Source organism: Desmodus rotundus, chromosome X, assembly GCF_022682495.2.
Source record: "Desmodus rotundus isolate HL8 chromosome X, HLdesRot8A.1, whole genome shotgun sequence".
Classification (NCBI taxonomy): Eukaryota; Metazoa; Chordata; class Mammalia; order Chiroptera; family Phyllostomidae; genus Desmodus; species Desmodus rotundus.
This window is the reverse complement of record NC_071400.1, coordinates 50,095,962-50,119,417: the sequence shown is the minus strand read 5'-3', so window position 1 is coordinate 50,119,417 and position 23,456 is coordinate 50,095,962. Positions and strand designations below refer to the sequence as shown.

The following is a 23,456-nucleotide window of genomic DNA, read 5'->3' as shown; positions in this document are numbered from 1 at the left end:
TGAAGCAATAGAATTGTGAAAATGACAGGCAGGAACTGTCTTAAGTTTTATGACTTCAAGGTATTCCCTATGGAACCTGTCTACTAACCGTCTTTAAAGTCTTGGAGTGTCTACCTTCTCAGCTGGACATGGGAAGGAAAGACCCAAGGAAACTAGCTCACATTGACTCAAATTGTAGGAGCCATGTTTATAAACAAGAGTCAATGTCTTAATTTAAGATTTGGAAATTTAATTCTTTTTTGCTGAGTTCCTGCTGTGTGTCCAGTAGTGTGCTAGATGCTATGGGGAAAACAAGAGCAGACTAAGACAGCTTTGTCTTCAAAAAGCTCATGACCTTATTGGAGAAGCAAAAAAGGTACATGTGAAATAATAAGAGAACAATATATGGCAGTATCAACAAAGTGAAGTCTTGGCTGTAACCTAATGCCACAATATCTAGGTGGTCAGTATGAAGTGGGGAAATCAAGTTAAGACAGGAGCTATTGAAGAAGTCAGGGCTTATAATGGCCCTTCATTGGCAGAGAAATGGGGTAGACCATTCCACACAGGGATATACACACAGAGCAATGAATGAGTTAGGTGTGGCAATCTGTGAATGATAAGAATGATTGAAGGAAAAAAGGCAGTCTGGATAGGAAGACATGGCTGATCATCGTAGATCAGTTTTTTTGTTTTGTTTTGTTTTGTTTTAAGATGTCATTTCTGGTGTCACATACCCAGAAAGCTAAATGGAGGATGAAAGGGTCCTTGTCAAAGACAACAGAACCAGATGGTTCCAAAAAAACTACTTAAAGCTGTGTAATCTTAGGTATGTTTTTAAACTCTGTGTGCCTCAGCTTCTTCATTTGAGGAGAATATTTACCTCACAAAGTTATTGTACAAATTAAATGAGTAAATACGTATAAAGCACTTGAACAGTGCCTGGCATAAAATAAGCATTCCACAAATAACATAGTGCGGAGAATTGGCAAAGGCATGGTGACTCCAATTTCCAAATCACTGACATTTGATGGACCTTGTGCTCCCCCTTTCTCCAAGCCTTAATCCTACCCACTTAGGCTTTTTGTTTTGTTTTACCTAGGTCCCCACTCTGATGATGGACACCCAGTTCTCTGAGTTCACACCAGACATCACTCCCATTATGTTGGCTGCCCACACCAACAACTATGAAATCATCAAATTACTTGTCCAAAAACGAGTCACTATTCCACGGCCTCACCAGATCCGCTGCAACTGTGTGGAGTGTGTGTCCAGTTCAGAGGTAGACAGCCTGCGTCACTCTCGCTCCCGGCTGAACATCTATAAAGCTCTGGCAAGCCCCTCACTCATTGCCTTATCAAGCGAGGACCCCATCCTAACTGCTTTCCGCTTGGGCTGGGAGCTCAAGGAGCTCAGCAAGGTAGAGAATGAGTTTAAGGCTGAGTATGAGGAGCTCTCCCAACAGTGCAAACTCTTTGCCAAAGATCTGCTGGACCAAGCTCGGAGCTCCCGGGAACTGGAAATCATCCTCAACCATCGAGATGACCATAGTGAAGAACTTGACCCTCAGAAGTACCATGACTTGGCCAAGCTCAAGGTAGCAATCAAATATCACCAGAAAGAGGTAAGCTGAGTCCTTCTCTCCTGTCAGGGAAGCTTAAGCCCTCCAGTACAGAGTAGCAGAGCAGAGTCAACATTTTTCTAGCACTTAGCCTTTTAAGAAACAAATGGTTAGACAGGTCTCAAAAACAGACCCATTTATCCAAGGCACATACAGCCTCTACATATTTTCTGATGGCCAGATAAGTAAGGAAAAATACTGACCACCTAGCTCTTTAATAGGAAAGCACTCATTAATTCAACAAATGCTTATTTAGCACTGTTCTAGGTGTTTGGGATGCAGAAAACAGACACCCTGTCCTCATGGAGCTTACAAGTTCATGGTAGAAATTAAGTAAATAATAGCATTTAGTGGATATATAATTACAAAGTATCCTTAAGTGTTTTGAAATAGAATTTCCATGAGAATACATAACAAAAACCCTGCCCTATGTACTGGGACATGGTGGGCAGTGATTATGGATGGCTCACTGTCTGGATGGTTGTACTTGTTGACAGAACTAAGTCCTTGGAAGCTCCTCAGCAAGAAGGCCGAGACATGCATTTAAAAGATAGAGTCATACTCAGAGCGTAGTGTTGTAGAAGCCTAGAGTAATATCTGCTATGGTATGACCTCCAAATTTTTAGGATTTACCTCTTTGAGGGAGCTCAGTTCAAGCAGAATGAGAGGCTTTGTTTTCCACTTTGGCTACTTTTACAGGGTAGCCAGTGTTGTCCTATGCCATTGAATCAAACAATTTGGGGGAGACACCTAGCAAGCCCAGAAGCCTAATTTAACTCTTTAAGTAGGTACATGGTGCAGTAGAAAGGGAAGGGTCTTTAGACCCAAAGCAACTGAGGGTGGAATTCCAACTCACCAGCTGTATGACCTGAAGAAAGTCACTCAAATTTTCAGGACATTAGGGTTGTTTTTTTTTTTTTCAATTATAAAATGGAGGTGATAATAGTTCTTCCACTGCATAGGCCTATTACAGAAAATAACTGAGAATGTGCTAGTGTGGCACCGGAAGTACTTTAATTTCCATTTTCATCTCTCTTCCAATGCTGCCAGGAGACAGATTTAAACAGGTTGAACCAAGAGTTGCTTGTAATCCGAAGGGCAACCGGCAATGCCACTTTTCATGGGTCCAACCAAGCCCTGAGATAAATTGCATTGTGTGTTTACCTGGTCCGTTTATCTAAAACAAGAAAAAAATACTATGCCTTTGAAATTAGGCAAAAATGAGTACCAGGGGCAACCTTGGAGGGGGTACAACATGAGAAAAAAGCAACATGAAGATCAAAAGGACTGTACTGGGGCAGATAGTAAATGGATAGGCCCACCCGAGTCTCCTTATCCAGTTTTTGCCACTAATTGCTTTAAGTTATTTCACTAAGTCTGAAGATATTTAACCTCACTTTTCTCTTCTGAAAAATGGGGATAATAACAGGAACACTTATCCTCCTGGAGAAATATAAAGTTTACATAAAATAAAACATATTTCTGCAGAGCACAATATTTAGCATACATTAGGCATTCAATAAATATTGGCTGCTATTATTCATTTCATTTTCATTATTACACATGGGGCCCAGGGTAATAGATATAGTAACTACCCACCCCCTTCCTTACACCTCTCTCCCTCCCCCATCATCATATTCTTGATATATAGTATCAGTTGTCTTAAGTAGTCTGCTGTAAGGTCTAATTGACTTTTATTCATTTTGATATATATGTATATTTCCATTAATTATGTATATTATAATTTCAGTGTATTTTTCACTTTACATATTGTTATAATACTGTGAGGAAAAAAAACACAGGTATTTTTAGAACATGAATTGTTTCCAGGTGAAAAAATGGTTAACAAGAATACAATTGTAATAAATAGATATATATTTTTTTCTAATACAAGACTTTTTTAATGTAATTAATATAAAATTTTTATTTATTTATTTATTTTTAAAGCAAACAAAATATAACCAGAGACATTGAAATTAAGAACATTTTAACAATAGCCACAGGGGAGTGGGGAGGGGATAGTGGGGAGAGGGGTCTATAGGAGCTACTATAAAGGACACAAGGACAAAATCAAAGGGGAGGGTAGAGGTGGGGGAGGGAGGTGGGACTGGCTGGGGTGGGGTGGAGGGAAGGGGAGAAAATGCAGACAATTGTAACTGAATAAAACATAGATATTGCAGAATATAACTCAAGTTTGTGTTCCTTACCTCACTAGATAGTAGATAAACTTCATAATTTTAGGTCCCCATCCCCCTGAAAATTGACAGGGCATTTATTTTCAAACAATTTCACTGCAATATTTCACTAATTTTGTATTAATAGATCCTTTCCCAGCTACTTTATCACTTGACCCCTTCTGCTCATATAAGCTTCATTTGCCAATTTTAGTTACTTCTCCACTTAAAAAAACATTGTGGTGACTTCCTCACTCGCAAGGGGATCTGCTTGGCTTATGACCATGGACTCACCCTTGGGTTCTTCTACATTCACTGCCCTCCAACCTTCATTTTTTAGTCCTTTACTTTCCTGAAACCTTGTTTTCTATGTCCCTTATTTCATAAATTATTGTTATTATTATTATTAGAGATTATCTCTATGTTACTATATGTTCATACAATTTATTTCTCAGCTAACATTATACCAACCTAAATGTGACAAGGAGTTACAGCATATTGTTTTTTGCTCATTTAATTATGTACCAGAGATTCAAAAATTGTTTTCAGGGTCTGTTTGCTATGTACATTCAAGTGGGAAAGGTCATTTGTTTTATTGTAGTAAAATATATATAATATAGAATTTATCATTTTAACCATTTTGAAGTTCACAATTCAATGACATTAAGTACATTCATGTTGTTGGGCAACCATCACCACTAGGAGTCATTTTTTGAAGATGCACGAGTTTTGGTGTGTCCACTTTTCTTCCAACTGTGAACCCATACAACCACAGTTTCATCGTTTACAGATATTATTTTTAATCCATAACACTGGCAAAGTAGAACCTTCTAACTACTCAAAATTATTATATTCAGCGATAATACAAAAGTAATCCAAAAGCACTGCATTTATGCAAAAATCAACAATTTTAGGCCTGGTGGTATTCCCTCATCATTATGAATCAAACAGTGAGAACTCTGGAATTTAATACACCTAACTGGTTCAGTCAGAACACATGAAACTCTAATTCTAGGCTTGCAGCAATTAGAGCAAAGATACTGAGTAACTCTCAACTCTGACGTCAATAATTTCATGAAAAAGAATACACTCTCACATAAACTGAAAAATGATCCAAAGTTTAATCCCAAGTCCAGAGACACCAGAATTATTTCAAGATTTATATATTTAGCTCCAAATTTTCCAAGATAAATTACCTTAACAATGGCTATAGATCAATTTTAGTTTAGTTTCTCTTCAAACCGGGCCACAATGATTAGCAGGGCAAGCTTGAAAATTCAGATATATCCTAATGTTTGTTTGCACTCTAAAGACACTGCTTTCAGAATGTAAAACTTAATTTATACTCATCAATATCTGTAAATCTCTTGTGAATTGTGAATTGTGACTTCATTTCCACTAAATAACTCCATAATCCTTCCCAATCTCTGAAATTCAGTTTTTCTTTTTTTTTTTTTTAATCCGTGGTTCCAATGAGTCTCAAATAAGTATACAATTAACTCTTAAACAACGTGGATGGTTAGGGGCATCGACCCCACACACAGTTGAAAATCCATCTATAACTTTTCACTCCCCCAAAACTTAACTACTAACAAGCTAATACTGACCAGAAGCCTTTCTGATAACATAAACTTCTATTAACATATATTTTGTATGTTATGTGTATTGTATACTGTATTATTATAATAAAGTAAGCTAGAGAAAATAAACTTCTATTTAAAATCATAGAGAGGAAAAATAGGTTTGCAGTATTATTGAAAAAGTCCACAGATAACTGGACTTGGGAAGTTCAAACCCGTTGTTCAAGAGTCAACTGTAGTCTCTAATTGCTCTCTATCAATCCACATGTCTAGTTTAAGACTGAATACTCTCACCTTGAGCAAATTAGCATTGTCCTTATTTTGGTGGTTGTTTTTGTAATTTCAAGTTTAGTGTGTTTGGATAAGAAAGAATAATTCAAGTGTTTGCCATCACTTCATTTTCAAAAGTCCTTCATCTGAGGAAGCACACTAAGTGTGTTCAATAAATACCCATAATCTAGCCTTTTAAAAAGTGAAGCATTCAAACAGTGCTTAAGGCCATGAGCATAAGAAAAGTTGCAATCTTGATCATTTATTTTATCATATTATGCAATACACTTGAGCACCAATTTTCACAGTACAAATTCTCCTTACATAGGATGTGATATAACTAGGCAAACTAAGCTTTTCATTGGATGCAAATAAATGAATGAAAACTAATTTTACCCTTCTATTATACATAGGGCAAATGAACTCAGCTTTTCTGTTAGATAAAATTCCTGAGTTTCCTTGGAGGCATATAGTTTATGTGCGCTTACTCATAAAGAAGAAAAATAGTTCACATCTTAAGTGAGTTACACCCCAGGTCTAATGGAACACATTTAGTTTGAGAGTTGAATGCGTGAAGCACATAAACAAGTTGGAGGCATCTCTTTAAAGGCAAGCTTTTCCAGATGACATTCGGGTCCTAAGGAAGGCTAGAAAAGAATTATCTTCTAGGATCAGAATTATTTAAAGGAGGAACAATTCTAAATAGGAATGGGACAATTTAACTAAAAGAGAAAAATTGTTTTCACACCTGATTCCATGCCTAATTCCAGTTGGTTCATGAGGTTCTATCTTCAAGGACAGGTTGGTTACTTTCTCAGTGTCTATACTCAGAACAGGAAAGAGCAGATGTAGCATTTCTCAACACTCTTGTGTCATTCCTGCTGACACCCTGTTCAATCTTCTTTTAAAGCATTCTGTGATTTCAACCAGGAAGAAATATCCAGTACAAAAAGAAACTTTTTCAACAAGTGGAGGTATTGTAAGAAAGGAGCACCAGAGACTCCTGCACTAGGGAAAAGTACCCAAAGAGTAGCCCACCCACATCTAAGTGTCTAACAAACTACATGCCTCTTTGTCTCTTAAACCTTGAGTTGAAAAGCTGTATTCCACAAAAACAAGCAAACAAAAAAAATCCAGACAATATTTTTCTCTGTAAAATGAGCAGCAACACAACCTATTTTCCAAAACTGGAAGTTAGGGAGTTGCTAGCATTAAAAATTTAGAAAATAGAGTTTCAAGAAAGGCCAGTATTTAAGTAAAACTAAAACTATTAAAATGATCGATATTGCTAAAATTTGTTTTAACCTAGAAGCATGTGTGTTTATGCATTTTCAACAACAGATTTTGTTAATGACATCTTTGGTTAATCAAATCTGAAGTTCTAAAATTGTATTTTGTAAATGAGGCTCCCTAGTCCACTTTACATAAATACTTGAGTTAATCTAAAAAATGCCTCTTGAGATCCTTTGAGCATTTCACTAGGGTCTTTAAGATGAAATTGAGACAAGGGATAAAGAGTTCAGTGGTTTTCCTTACCTTGCTGAAATGCATTTCCATTCTTCAGGGGTATAAATGGAGATCACCTTCAAAGACTCTTTATTACACTGAAGAGATATGACATCTGACACCGATATACAGCTGGATCTGTCAATACGAATAACTCCCAAATAACTTCAACAGCCAGCAGTTATTCTTAAGGGTTTTTTTTCTTTGTTTGTTTGGTTGGTTGGTGAACTAAGCATATTATATTCTGAAGAAAACAAGTTTTAAATGTGGACTAAATGGATAGGGCCCTTGCAAAAGCAATAAGTATGTCCAAGAGGAAAAGAGTAAACACCTCTGGTCTGTTAAGATAAGGTTATCAATACAACAACACAATAGTCAGCTTTGAGGTAAAAAAAATAATTGTAAAAATCTAATTGGACAATAGCGAGTTAATAATGTTCAGAGTTACATAACCCCTCAGGAACAAAACCTTAGCCTTAAATGGAACATAATTCATTATTTCCTGAAAGGCTTTTTATTGTTGTTTTTCCTCATTACTATTCCTACTAGAACTCAAGTGGACTCCCAAAAAGAATTTAACTTGGTTAGAAAAATAAGCTCAGAAGAATAAAACAAAAACTGAGTCCAAACTATATCTTTGGCATGGAGTAAATTAAGAAAGTGATAATTTCTAATAAAACTATTGGATAATCTTAACATGTCACAGAGACTTACAGGTATCATCATGTAGACATTTTTCAGATATTCCTAAAAAGCCAGTATTTCACATATTCTGTCCCATTGTCTGATATATCATACCAAGGCCATTGAAAAGTGTATCATTTTTTTGTTCCTTATTACCATTGAAAGTAGGCAGAAAAATTACTTTAACCCTTGTTTTACAAATAAGAAAGGACTATATTTCAGAGATTTGTTCAGGATTATCTGACAAAGCCTGAAGTAGAACTTCAGACTCCTGGTTCAGTATTCTCTGAGTATATTCCACCTTCTGTTGCTTGTTTGGTAGCCTCCAAACTCACCACCAAGTAATTAAAATGACCACAAGTTCTTTGATTTACAAATGGAAGTTTATTAGTTAAAATCTGTTAAAACATATAACAATAAAATAGTGTGATTAAATACCTAATAAGGATTATATTCAATTATATTCTCATAACTAGCAGTAATCATTACACATAAAAATGCAACTGTGTAATCACACAAATGAGGAAGATTTGTGCTTTCTAATTCTTTGCCATCTACCAGCTTATTTCCCTTGGTTTCACACCTTTAAGTTTGTCTCAGAATGATGAGCCTGTCTCAAGAAGATCCAGAATTGAAGGAAACTTGCCTTGGGTTGGTGAACACACAGTACAATATACAGATGATATATTATAGAATTGTACACCTTAAACCTATGTGATTTTATTAATCAATGTCACCCCAATAAATTCGATAAAAATTTTAACGAAATCCCAGGAAAGATCTAATTTGGATCTCTTTGGCTGACCATTGGATAAAAGATCAGCCATTCTGTTCATTCTCCTGGAGAAGATTTGCAGGATTCCAATCGAAGGCATCCAATCAGTAGACTTCCAAGTTAGTTAATATATCTCCATCTAATCATGTTTCCAAGTGCATGATTTGTACCAATTCCCACCCAGCTATTTCCATCACAATCAACAACTTAGGGTTGGCTAATTTGCATATTACAAAAACAAGGTTAGGTTCATAAACCTGCTTAGGAACTAACTCCATGGTTTTCCACCATGAACAGCTACATAACTGTTGGCAACTTATTACATTTTTTCTCTCTCCTGAAAATACTTCCCACAGCTCTTCTTCCTAAGTATTTTCTTATTTCCTATACCTATTTCTTATCACTGTTGATTCTGTTTCTAATTCTGTTCCAAAGAACAAATACAAATATCATTCCTTGGAGTAGGGTTACATCTTAACAATTATTAAAAACATATAATCACACAATCAAAAGAAACATTGCAATATATTCCATCTATTCTTGAGGTGTCATTTTAGTACAATCTTTCCAGGTGACCCACCTAGCCAAGCAGCTAGCCAGCTCCACATATTATGAGGTTGTAGCATTTTCCTGCTTTGATACTGGACCGCGTTGACCATTTGTTGTTTTATGGTCTGGTTCAAGCTTTATCTTGTTTCAAGGTCTGGAATAATAGTCTCACAGATTCCTCTTGGTTTATTTGATGACTTGCTTGAGTTAGCTTGGTTGCTTGTGTTCCCTCATTAATACTAACAGTTTTAACAAGCTCACACTAATCTGTTGTAGAATTGTATTAAGTCCATATTCCAGAATTCTAGTAGGCTGAATAGCTATACTTCAGTATCTATATTTGAGAAGCACCTGATTTGCCCTTTACAGTTAAATTGCTCATCAAATATAATTTGTAGCAGACTTATATGGGCTCTCCTTGTATATGTTTCCTGACCTTGTCCAAGTATTTATGCTTTGAATTTTATTTCAACACAAATTTATAGGACAATTTCCCAAAGTCCAAAATACCACTGTAGAGTTTACATCTTCCCTTGCTGTTTCTAAACCTTTAATTAAAGCATAGAGGGTATTACACTAAATAAAATAAGTCAGACAAAGACAAATACCACATGATTTTACTTGTACAAGGAATCTTTAAAAATGAGTAAACAAAACAAAACAAAGATTCATAGAAACAGAGAACAAACTGATGGTTGCCAGAGGAGATAGCAGAGGGGTGGGGGGAAAAGGTGAAGGGGATTTAAGAGTTACAAACTTCTAGTTAAAAAGTAAATAATCCATGGAGATGTGGTAGTATACAGCACAGGAATATAGTCAATGATATTATAATAACTTAGCATGGTGACAGACAGTTACTAGACTTAGTGTGATGATTATATCATAGGATATGTAATATATATAAACTTAGTATATAAATGTTGAATCACTATGCTCTACACTTGCAATTAATATACTACTGTATGCCAATATCTGTGTATGCTGACCTCAATATTAGATGCAGCATCTGTCATGTTGTTTAGCTCTAAAGTTATCTGAATTAAATGTCTTTTAGTCCCTTTGACTACAATATGCTTTAGGACTCTATATGAATTCATATAGTCAGGTTTCTACCAGTATAGATTGACTTCTACATATCATTTTACAATTTGTATATACAACTTTGTCTAATGGTACACTTTAATATCTTTACCTAGTTGTTTCCCATGTCATAGGATACAAAGGCCATTCTCTAGAAAGGATGACCATAGTGTCCATAGGCTTGTCTGAAGGGTAGCTATTCTTCCAAATGGAAGTGAGGATACTGTATGGCATGGAATTAGTATGATCAGTGAATTTCCCACACATTTATTTGACCCCTCTCTGTTTTGACATAGGAGGTCCTCTAACTACTGCATTTTCCCCTTCTGGTATCTGTAGAATTATTGTGGCTAAATACCAGTCCAGACTTTGTTTAAATTCATATCGTTTCCATCTCTCAATAGTCAAAATGTCTATGTCAGGGCTGCAACAGGTTCACTATAATAAGCCTACAAGCTATTGTTTATAAGTTTAGCTATACCCAAGAAGATATATTTTATCCACTACTACTTGTGGACCATGATATCTAAGTCTATACCATAAGTATTTGACTTTCCTTTGGTGAATAATCCTTGCAGGGTTTTATCTAGCCCTTCTAGTACTAGTACTTCTCTCATTATTTGATGTAATTTGCCATTTCCATTTGGGGAACAATATTGCAGAGCAGTTGCAATTTGTATCAGCATTTGAGGAAATAGTCCTGCATTGCAACCTCTTGGCCTCAGCTTTTCCAATGTTTTCTCCCTTGCAGAAGTTATATGAAAACCTTTCTGCAGTTTCATTATCTGGTAGATGTTGTTTTCTCAGAATCATTTCCACTAGTCTGCTATAGAATCCACTGGTTGACACACTTTCCTAAAGGCCTAGTATGGAGGCCTTTTAAAGTAAGAAGTTATATCTTGTTAAGTAAAAGTGTTCCAATTTGTCCTGTTAATTTGAATATATTCACTATAATGCCATCCTGGGGATTATTCCTCTTTCAGCTTCCATGCATTGTAGAAAAATGAAATTGCATGTCAAGCTGTGATAGATTACATCAGGTCTTGACTCCATTGTTAGGTGAGGAGTTTATTTTCTTTGTTATTGTTTGCATGTGTTATCATGAATCCTAGCAAGAGAACAAGTACAGGTAAAGAAAGAACTATATGGCTAAAGTCAGAGCTTCTTAAATAAGTACAATGAAGAAATGAGATCAGCCTCTGCTGGAACTAAATCAAATATTATTTGTTCTATAAGGTATTATTAAGGAAAATGTGCAGAACTAGGAGAAAATTCATATTGCTAATGTTCAGAAAAAAATTTTTTAAATATGTGAAACAAAAAAAAATATTTGAAGGAGAAATACAGTTGGTTCTTACATGCTGGCAGGGTCTCATCCACTTCTTAAGTCATCATTTATACTGGAGAGTACATCCCCATACAGGTTTTCTACATCTAACATAGCTTGATCTATGTCAAACATTAGTTCTTCTTCTTCTCTTGGTGTAAGTATTAATTCTAACTCTGGGAGATTAGCAAGGTCTGGTAGTGAAGCTTCCTCAGAAGGAGCTGAACCTGCTTCTATCGGTTCTGCTCCATCATTTTGCTCTACACAAGGAACTTGTTCTTGTGACATTAATTGTAGAATCTCTTCAGCTATTATTATTAACTGTGCTAGACAATCAACAAGTCCACCAACTAGCACAGGGATTGGCGCAGGCTCCATGCCTCAGTGCTCTCCTCAGAAGATAAAATAATCCTAAAAGCTGTAGCAAATCACCTCTTGGCTACAATGAATCCTGTGGGACTGGCAATGGTTTTGCTTTTGTTTGGTCCAGAAATTATCCTGTTGATATGATTATGATGATCAAGCACAGAATGAAGCCAGTGATCCTGTAACAGTTTTCATATAGTTGGTGAACTTCCCACAAAATTACCTGTGGTACTCTTGTTGGTACTGGTAGTGAACTGCTGTTATAATGACCATATGGCAGATTGTCACAGCCAGGAGAAAACAGCAAAGCAGATCTAATAATAAAAGAGAAATACAAAGATTAGTATCTTTGAGCCTTTATCCATCCTACAGGTTCTGGCTATAGGGTAAGGTTGAAAAGGTATCCTTAGTTATTGCTCCTCTTTTTTTGATGACCTTATAACAATCTACTAGTCATATTCTCCTTTAAACCTTTCATGATCTTTATCTCTTCTTAGGGAATTTGAAAACAAAATGAACCAGACAGTTTGTCTATCTTTCTTCAACATCTCTATTGAGGAACATACATTCACTCAGAGTTTTTCACTTAACTGTCTTCATTAGTGTGTTTGTCTCGCTGCCATTTATATCTGGTGTTGCTAAATTCTTCCTGTGATTTTAATAATCCATTCATCAAAGTTTCCAAATGCCTCTGCAACCTAGGAGATGTATAGTAAAAGAAATTCCTACATTCTCTGTCTTCTGCAAATTTTGGACAGCTTCTCTTATAATAAGCTCCTTGGTCATTTCCTATTATGGCCAATATTCCATACCTAGCATACAGTTCCTCTAACTTTGTCTACAAGCCGTGAGAATAGTTATACTATGGAGTGCTTTGCATACCTTCTTTCTGAGTGTTTATGCTTCTGAAAGTCATATTCTTGGCTTAAAAATCTAGGAATTGGCCCAATATTATCTATCTGTCACATCTGTCTGATTTACCACCCCCATTTCCCTTAAAAATGACTCTTCTATAAAAAAATAAATGTCATAGATATGTAATATATGTGGAAATAACATAAGGAAAATAGTGAATACTATAATAAATTTGTATGCTCACAGATGGTTATTAGACTTATGGTAACCACATGAAAGGAATATAAATATCAAATCACTACATTGTATACCTGAAACCAATATAATATTGCATGTCAAATATTCTTTAATAAAAAAAGTTTGTTGGAGATTCAAGTTTTTAGTAATTTGACATATCTCATATTGCTTACTTGCTTGCTTGTTTAATTCATAATTTGTTTTCTCCATTCTTTCTCCTCTGCTTACCTCAGACATTTAAGCCTGTATGTCCTGAGGTTTCATGTGCCAATTCTGCAACCTTAAATTCAACTGACAAGAGAAATGGGTCAGGACTTGGGGTCCCCAATACTGCAGACTCTACATTAGTTTGGGATATCCAATTGTCTCCTCTTAAGTAGATTATTTTGATGAGCTGGTATGTATCCTATATGAACTGTGAAATTCCTTTCATTGTTTCACTTTCATATCTCCCTTTATGAGGTTATTCTTCCTGCTATAGTACAGTCAATAATTTTGCATTACAGAATATCTTTTTTTCTTTTTATTTATTTATTTTTTAAATATATTTATTGATTATGCTATTACAGTTGTCCCATTTCCCCCCCCACTCCACTCCATCCTGCCCACCCCCTCCCTCCCACATTCTCCCCCTATAGTTCATGTCCATGGGTCATACTTATAAGTTCTTTGCCTTCTACATTTCCTACACTATTTTTACCCTCCCCCTGTCTATTTTCCACCTATCATCTATGCTACTTATTCTCTGTACCTTTACCCCCCTCTCCCCCTCCCACACCCTTATTGACAACCCTCATGTTCTAGTTGTTTGCCTAGTTTGCTCTTGTTTTTGTTTTAGGTGTGGTTGTTAATAACTGTGAGTTTGCTGTCAGTTTTACTGTTCCTATTTTTTATCTTCTTTTTCTTAGGTAACTCCCTTTAACATTTCATATAATAAGGGCTTGGTGATGATGAACTTCTTTAACTTGACCTTATCTGAGAAGTACTTTATCTTCCCTTCCATTCTAAATGATAGCTTTGCTGGATACAGTAATCGTGGATGTAGGTCCTTGCCTTTCATGACTTGGAATACTTCTTGCCAGCCCCTTCTTGCCTATAAGGTCTCTTTGGAGAAATCAGCTGACAGTCTTATGGGAAGAACTTTGTAGGTAACTGTGTCCTTATTTCTTGCTGCTTCTAAGATTCTCTCCTTCTCTTTAATCTTGGGGAATGTAATTATGATGTGCCTTGGTGTGTTCCTCCTTGGGTCCAGCTTCTTTGGGACTCTTTGAGCTTCCTGGACTTCCTGGAAGTCTATTTCCTTTACCAGATGAGGGAAGTTCTCCTTCATTATTTGTTCAAATAAGTTTTCAATTTTTTGTTCTTCCTCTTCTCCTTCTGGCACCCCTATAATTCAGATGTTGGAACGTTTCAAGTTGTCCTGGAGGTTCCTAAGCCTCTCCTCATTTTTCCAAGTTCTTGTTTCTTCATTCTTTTCTGGTTGGATGTTTCTTTTTTCCTTCTGGTCCACACCATTGATTTGAGTCCCAGTTTCCTTCACATCACTATTGGTTCCCTGTACATTTTCCTTTGTTTCTCTTAGCATAGGCTTCATTTTTTCATCTGGTTTTCGAACAGATTCAACCAATTCTGTGAGCGTCTTGATAACCAGTGTTTTCAACTGTGCATCTGATAGGTTGGCTATCTCTTCCTCGCTTAGTTGTATTTTTTCTGGAGCTTTGAAGTGTTCTGTCATTTGGGCCATTTTTTTTGTTGGTTTGTTTGTCTGTCTTGGCGCATCTGTTACTTTAAGGGGCGGAGCCTTAGGTGTTCACTGGGGGTGGGGTAATGCTGGTCCCTGTGCTGTGATGCTGTACATGGGGGAGGGGCCAAGAGGGAGCAATGGCGCCCGCTCCCCTCTCCACCAGACTCCAATCCCTCACTCAGCTACCCACAATCAAACTGGGCCTCTCTGGTGCTGGTTCCTGAGTGGGTGGGCTTGTGCATGCCCTAGGCCCCTGTGGGTCTCTCCAATGACCTCTCCTGTGAGGGTGGGAGTCTCTCCTGCTGCTGCCCCAACCCCCTCGGGCGTTTTCAATCAGAGTTTTGAGGCTTTATTTCCCGGAGCTGGAGCCCTGGGTTGCGAGGTCTGCTTTGCTCCCCGCTGTTTGTCCGGTTTATCTGTGCACAAATATGGGGCCACAGGGTGCTACCTGCCGCTCTGCCTGCCCCATTCTCCACCACTCTGATTCCGGCCCTCTCAGTTTATCTGCGTGAATGTGGGGCTGCAGGGTCTGCTAATGGTCAGACTGCCTGCCCTGTTGGTCCCACACTCCGCCAGTCTCAGTCCCACCACGGCAACTCAAGTCCCCTCTGCCCCGCCTGCCCATCTCTGCCCCTCCTACCGGTCTGGATGAATGTTTATTTTTTATTTCCTTGGTGTTGGACTTCCTTGCCGTTCGATTTTCTGTCAGTTCTGGTTGTGCGAGGAGGCACAGTGTGTCTACCTACGCCGCCATCTTGGTTCGTATCAGAATATATCTTTAGTTCATGGTTGATCAGTGTAGCTATATGCCTTTGACTAACTGCTTTCTTGGGCAAGTACTTACATCAAATTTATAGCAACCATCCTGCAAATTAGGCTCTTTTTTTTTTTTTTTTTTTTGTGTGTGTGTGTCCAGCCTCAGTCAAGCTTCTTCTAATGAATAGTATTAGGAAGCAGCCATCCATCTCACTCCTTCAGTATAATGCCCAATGTGTTATTGTCCTGTTCCAGCAGTTCTGACCAGAGTGATGCCCAGCTAATTGTACTCCTTAGACCTGTGCTAGATGGAGTACAGCAAGTCATCAGCATATAGGAACACACTCACACAAAACCTATTTAACTTCTGGCTTCCCTTTCACCCAGTTTTTTCTCAGCTTCTCCATCTCCCTCTAGGATGGTTTCATCCCTCCTCTTGGTCGATATGCTGGTATTTCTGCACCTGTTTTCCATTTTATTTCACTTCCTCTCTGTCTCCATTTTCCATTATCCCTTCTCCTCCTCTTTTCTTCCATCTCTCTCTAAGCCAGGAAAAATTTAGAAATAAATTATATTCCATTTATTAAACTGGTATTTTATTTATAGACTCACATTATACAATGTAAACATAAAAAACAGAAGTAGAACATTTCATATTTTATTATCTAATAAAGGCAAATATAGTTGCTTTTATTTATGCAACCCTTGATTTACTTTGTCTATCACTTGGTCACCTTTGATGGGAAGAATTTCCTGACCTCGCCTTAACCCAGATGACCATTGTGTTAGCTAATCCACAATTTCTATCTTCAAAGCATCTTGGACCTTAGGAGCTCAGGGGGAGCAGGGAGGGCAAGGAAGATGTTGAGAAACTGCTAAGTACTGCAGTACTAAGAAAGAGGAACAGTATAGCAACAGTTTATCCCATTTACGATCATTTCCAAAGCAACCAATCCCTGACACTGTAGTTTACCTAAAGAGGTATTTTTTATAGTTTGTGCCTACTCCCAAATCACCTTAAAGGCCTTTTTAAAAAAAATGTGTTTATTTTTAGAGAGAGGGAAAGAGAAGGAGAGAAACATCAATTTGTGATTGCCTCTCATGCACCTCCTATCGGGGGTGGGGGGACCTGACCTACAACTCAGGTATGTGCCTTGACTGGGAATCGAACCAATGACCCTTTGGTTCCCAGGCCTGCACTCAATCCACTGAGCTACACCAGCCAGAGCTTAAAGGCCTTTTTTTATTAGCTATTCTCTCTGCCTGAGATCCCTTTCCCCTGAGGGGGGGTGGGGGTTATTTCTCATTCTGGTCTCAGCTTAAATATTATTTCTTCAGATTTTTGACCCTCTAACCTGAACAAGCCCCCCAATCATCCTTCTCTCATTATACATACAATGCCTTTCTGTATTATAGAAGCGATAATTACCTCATATTTTCTTGTTTATTTATTTGTTTTTTGGTCTCCCACCCCACCACCATATACATATAGACTAAAATGTAAGGACCATGAGAATAGGAAGCTTGTCTGTTTTGCTTTTTGATGTATCCTGAAAAGCACAAGAGAGAGGCTGCCAGGTAGTAGGTAATCAGTAAGTGATAATGAATAAAGGAGGGAAGAATGAACAACTTTTAGCTCTATTATTCAGTAAATATTATCAAGTTTCAACCATGCATGGGAATAGCAGGAGGTACAAAGATAAACCAACTTATCAAAACACATGGTAAAGAAAATATTCACAAAACATACATCTGACAAAGAAGTTGTACACAGAATGTATAAAGAGCTTCTGCGAAGAGGAACCAAGATGGTGGTGTAGGTAGACACACTGCGCCTCCTTGCACAACCAGAACTGACAGAGAATCGAACAGCAAGGGGGACCGACACCAAGGAAATAGAAAATAAACATTCACCCAGACTGGTAGGAGGGGCAGAGATGGGCACCGGGGTGGAGAGGACTCGCGTGGCTGTGGCGGGACTGAGACTGGCGGAGTGTGGGACAAATGGCGCAGGCAGTCCGAGCACTAGAAGACCCTGCGGCCCCACATTTGCACAGATAAACCCAGAAGGCCGGACTCAGAGTGGCGGAGAGTGGGGCAGGCAGAGTGGTGGGTAACACCCTGCGGCACCACATTCACCCATAGATAAACTGGACGAATGGCTGGCAGCGAAGCAGACCGCGCAACCCAGGGCTCCAGCTCCGGGAAATAAAGCCTCAAACCTCTGATTGAAAGCGCCCCTGGGGGTTGGGGCGGCAGCGGGAGAGACTCCCAGCCTCACAGGAGAGGTTGTTGGAGAGACCCACAGGGGCCTAGAGTGTGCACAGGCCCACTTACTCGGGAACCAGTACCAGAGTGGCCCAATTTGATTGTGGGTATCGGAGTGAAAGATTGAAATCCGGAGGAGATTGAGGCAGGCGCCCTTGCTCCCACTTGGCCCCTCCCCCACGTACAGCATCACCAGGCTGTGACCAGCATTACCCCGCCCCGGTGAACACTTAAGGCTCCGCCCCTTAAAGTAACAGATGCGCCAAGACAGACAAACAAACCAACAAAAAAAATGGCCCAAATGACAGAACACTTCAAAGCTCCAGAAAAAATACAACTAAGCGAGGAAGAGATAGCCAACCTATCGGATGCACAGTTCAAAACACTGGTTATCAATATGCTCACAGACTTGGTTGAATCTGTTCGAAAACCAGATGAAAAAATGAAGCCTATGCTAAGAGAAACAAAGGAAAATGTACAGGGAACCAATAGTGATGAGAAGGAAACTGGGACTCAAATCAATGGTGTGGACCAGAAGGAAGAAAGAAACATCCAACCAGAAAAGAATGAAGAAACAAGAACTTGGAAAAATGAGGAGAGGCTTAGGAACCTCCAGGACACCTTGAAACATTCCAACATCCAAATTACAGGGGTGCCAGAAGGAGAAGAGGAAGAACAAAAAATTGAAAACTTATTTGAACAAATAATGAAGGAGAACTTCCCTAATCTGTCAAAGGAAACAGACTTCCAGGAAGTCCAGGAAGCTCAGAGAGTCCCAAAGAAGCTGGACCCAAGGAGGAACACAACAAGGCACATCATAATTACATTACCCAAGATTAAACGCAAGGACCTACATCCAAGATTACTGTGTCCAGCAAAGCTATCATTTAGAATGGAAGGGAAGATAAAGTGCTTCTCAGATAAGGTCAAGTTAAAGAAGTTCATCATCACCAAGCCCTTATTATATGAAATGTTAAAGGGAGTTACCTAAGAAAAAGAAGATCAAAAATAGGAACAGTAAAAATGATAGCAAACTCACAGTTATTAATGACCACACATAAAACGAAAACGAGAGCAAACTAGGCAAACAACTAGAACATGAGGGTTGTCAATAAGGGTGTGGGAGGGTGAGAGGGGGGTAAAGGTACAGAGAATAAGTAGCATAGATGATAGTTGGAAAATAGACAGGGGGAGGGTAAAAATAGTGTAGGAAATGTAGAAGCCAAAGAACTTATAAGTATGAACCATGGACATGAACTATGGGGGGGGGAATGTGGGAGGGAGGGGGTGGGCAGGATGGAGTGGAGTGGGGGGGAAATGGGACAACTGTAATAGCATAATCAATAAATATATTTAAAAAAAAGAGCTTCTGCAACTCAAAAATTAAAAAAAAACAAACAAACCAGTGTTTAAAATGACCAAATGATTTGAGCAAACATTTTACAAAGGAAGAAAAACAAATACAGGTATACCTTGTTTTATTGTGTTTCACTGTATTGTGCTTCACAAATAGAGTTTTTTACAAATTGAAAGTTTGTGGGAACCCTGGACTAAATAAGTACATTGATGCCATTTTCCCAACAGCATTTGTTCACTTCAATCTATCTTGTAGTCCAAATTTTTTCATTATTATTAATTTTTTTTGTTTTGTTTTTTTGTTTTTTGTTTTTTTTATTGTTATTCAATTACAGTTGTATGCCTTTTCTCCCCTTCCCTCCCCCCACCCTGGCTGAACCCACCTCCCTCCCCTATCATTATTATGAATTTTTATGGTGACCTGTAATCAGTGATATTTGAAAAATCATTTGTGAAAGGAAGAGTAAAATCAATGTGGCAAACATTTAACTGATGAGGCAAACATCACTGTTGTCTTATTTCAAGTAATTGCCACAGCCACCCCAACCTTCAGAAACCACCATCCTGATCAGTCAGCAGCTGTCAACATCAATGCAAGACCTTCCATGAGGAAAAACAAATACAGCTTCCTGAAGGCTTAGATGATGGTTAGCATTTTAGCAATAAAATATTTTTAATTAAGGTGTGTACATTGTTGTTTAGACATAATGCTATTGCACACTTAATAGGCCACAGTATAATGTAACATAACTTTTGTGTGCACTGAAAAAAATTGTGTGAATTGCTTTATTGTGATATTTGTTTTATTGTGGTGGTCTGGAACTGAACCTGTAATATCTCCAAGGTATGCCTATAGCTAATAAGCACATGAAAACATATGCAACACCATTAATATCATGGAAATGCAAATTAATATCACAATAAGCTACCACAACATACTCAGTAGACTGGCTAAAATTAAAGACTGATCTCACCTTTAACTGGAACATAATCAACAAAAGAAAAAAGCAAACAAAATGTAACCAGAGACATAGAAGTTAAGAACAATCTAACAATAGCCAGAGGGAAAGGGGGAAGGGATAGTGAGGAGAGGAGTTTTCAGGAGCTACTATAAAGGACACATATACAAAACCAAGGGGGACGGTGGAGGCAGGCGGGGAGGTGGGTTTGGCTGGGGAGGGGTGGAGGGGTGGGGAGAAAATGCAGACAACTGTAATTGAACAAAAATCAAAAAATAATAAAAATAAAAATAAAATATCTATTTTTAAAGAAAAGATTGATAACATCATGTTGACAGAGATGTTGAGCAACCAAAATTCTCATATATTGCTAGTTCTTGAGTGTAAAATGGTACAACATCTGGCAGTTTTTTGTAAAACTAAGCAAGCACCGATATAGTCCCAGCAATTCTACTCCAAGATATTTACCCAAGAAATGAAAGTTTACAAGGAGGGTCATAGCAGTCTTATGCATAATAAATGCCCCTCCAAAAAAGTGGAAAGAACCCAGGTGTCAATCAAAAGGAGAATGGATAAACAAAGTGGTGTATTCATACAATGTGATACTAATATGCAATAAAAAGAAAGCCACTGCTGATAGGGACAACAACATGGACAGATATCAAAAAACATTATACTTAATGAAAAAAACAGATTGAAAAGAATACATACTAAATGATTCCATTCATATGCAATTCTATTGGGTTGGCCAAAAAGTCTGTTTAGTTTATTCCATAAAATAAAGACACATTTTTCATTTTCACCAATAACTTTATTGATTTGAATATTTTGAGTATGTCGGCCTTCTCCCACTATTGGATTCTAGTGGGTAGAGGCCAGGGGTGCTGTTAAACACCTTCCAATGCATAACATAGCCCCACAGCAAAGAATTATTTAGCCAAAATGTCAATAGTACCAAGAAACTTCACAAAACACTTTTGACATGTTTGATCAGTCACGGTACCTTCTCCATACACTGCAAAAATCTTTTCTTTTGTACTTCATTTGCATTTTTACCTTTCTTGAAATAATAAAACATAATATACCAAAAATGTGCATATTTTCTTCCATGTTCAATATTAAAATTGCTGCACAAAAATTCACCAATTCTGAGTTTTTTTCAATGCACACTGATATGGCATCTGTCACAATGCAATCTAACAAAATTGTTTTTAATGAAGTTAAAGACAACTAAGCATTACTACAGCCATCGTACAAAAAAAAAAAAGCTCAAACAGACATTTTGGCCAACCCAATATAAAATGCAAAATGATCTATGGTAGAAAAAATCAGAATAGTAGTTATATCTAGGGGAATGGGAACTGACTGAGAATAGGCATAGGAGAACTTTTACGGGGTGATGGTGATGATCATGTCTTAGAGTTTTGGGTAATATAAGAGTATACATTTGTGAAAACTCATAGAGTGGTACTGTTAAGATTTGTGTATCTCCCCATACGTAAATTTTACTCCTCCTCAAAGTAACCAAGCATAATCCCTAGCCTCAAGAATTATATATCAGTCCTGGCTGGTGTAGTTCAGGGGAGTGAGCACCAGCCTGAGAACCAAAAGTTCACCAGTTAAATTCCCAGTTAGGGCACATACCTGGGTTGCAGGCCAGGTCCCTGGTTGGGGGTGTGTGAGAGGCAAGTGGTCAATGTATCTTTCACACATCGATGGTTCCTCCCTCTCTCCCTACCTTCCTGTTTCTGGGAAGAAAAAAAAAAACCAGATATCAGATTAGAGGACATGTTCATAAATAATTATAATAAATGCTCATGTTTATGGAAGACCTTTTATGTGTTAAGTACTGTGAAACCCACTTTTCATATATTTGTACATTTAATCTTCACAATAACACTATCAAGTTACAGATGGAAAACTTGGGGATCAGAGAAAATAAGTAGCTTGCCCATAGTCAAATGGTAAGTTAGGTTGCAGAACTGAAAATCAGTCTAGGTCTGACTCCTAAAGCCTTTCTGCCAGAGGCAGAAATTCAAGTTCCTACAAGAGCAAAATCTTCCTTATTTGCACCAAAGATGACATCTCATTCTAGGAGGAGTAGAACTGAGAATGTTAATCTAATTTGTCATCCTTGGAAACTGGCTGAATTCCAAGTTCTTAGGACAGTGAGTCCTAAGGCAGAGGAATGGACAGAGCCTGGTCAACCCCCTCAGGGATCCACATCATTGTTACAGGAATATGTGTCCATTTTAACTGCTCTTCCACTGACCTACCAAATTGGCACAAACACTCATAAACTAACTACTCACCTGTAATAGACCCAAGATGAATGAGAGGGTCAAGTTGCTGTCCGGTAAAAGATTTCTGGACTTTGCTTTCAAATGGAATATGTGCACTCCTGTCACAACTAAAAAACAACAATAAGAAAGGATGAACAGCAAATTTGATAAGTTTAAAGATATCCGTGATCTTTGAAAACAATGACAAACTGAACTAAAATTTCAGAGAAATAAGAGCCCTTCCTAAGTGAGCTGGTAATCATGAGGCGATTGCTAATTTGAGTTGAAGATGAGGTTTGTCCCCAAGGCAGAGTGCACTCTACTAAGGAAAAGGAGAAACAGGCATAAAGTTTAAGACTAGTATAATGCATTGGAAATTTCAGAAGCGTGAAATACAGGAATAACTTTCTTACCTGAAGATAGCTGGGTTCTAGGCTGGCGCCTCACGGTGAGAGGCTCAGTGAAATGTACTACAGTCTCGCGCTATTTAAGAGATAACTTCTCAGTAGTGGGAGGGGAACTACCGTAAATACACTGTCACTCGCGCCTGAAAATGTTACCTGGGTTTTGAAGGTGGGAGGGCCTGAGATAGCTAATAAGCTCAAAATCACCTTCAAAGGGCACTTTGGACAAAGAGATTCTAAAACTCATAAAGATATATGAAGGACTTAGTGTAGCCAAAACATCTTGAAGAAGAAGAGGAAAACTGGAGGACATTAACTATCATATAACAAGACTAGCTATACGACTACAGTAATTATGACAACATGGCACTGGCACAAGGACAAGCAGTTAAATCAATGGAACCATGACACCTCACAACAGACACCAAAGTAGTAGTAGTAGTAGTAGCAGCAGTGTAAGTTGAAATGGATCATAGATCTAAATATGAAAGATAAAGCATTAAATCTTCTAGAACAAACCATAGGCAAATTTCTTCATTATTTTTGATAGGCAAAAATTTATTTGATGCAAAAAGCATTAGCTATAAAAGAAGGTTGGAAAATTGGATTTCATTAAAATTAAGAACTTCCATTTATCAAAAGATACCTTAAGAGGCTGAAAAGTCTCACAGACTGGGAAAAAAT

At 37.9% G+C, this 23,456-nt stretch overlaps 2 protein-coding genes across 2 annotated transcripts in view; one reads left to right on the top strand and one right to left on the bottom strand.

Moving 5' to 3' along the window:
• Window positions 1-23,456, top strand: part of TRPC5 (transient receptor potential cation channel subfamily C member 5) — a 167,282-nt gene that overhangs the window by 42,656 nt on the left and 101,170 nt on the right. The window contains exon 2 of the mRNA XM_024559113.1: window positions 1,082-1,603. Coding sequence (XP_024414881.1) covers window positions 1,082-1,603 — 522 coding nt within the window. The remainder of the gene's footprint in view (window positions 1-1,081; window positions 1,604-23,456) is intronic.
• On the bottom strand, window positions 11,591-11,923 carry TRPC5OS (TRPC5 opposite strand). The gene has a single exon (XM_024559112.1). It carries the CDS (start codon window positions 11,921-11,923, stop codon window positions 11,591-11,593), a length of 333 nt encoding a protein of 110 aa, XP_024414880.1.

Bases quoted from the DNA above. Each gene is read 5' to 3' on its own strand.
- TRPC5OS (XM_024559112.1), bottom strand. From the start codon at position 11,923: ATGGAGCCTGCGCCAATCCCTGTGCTAGTTGGTGGACTTGTTGATTGT.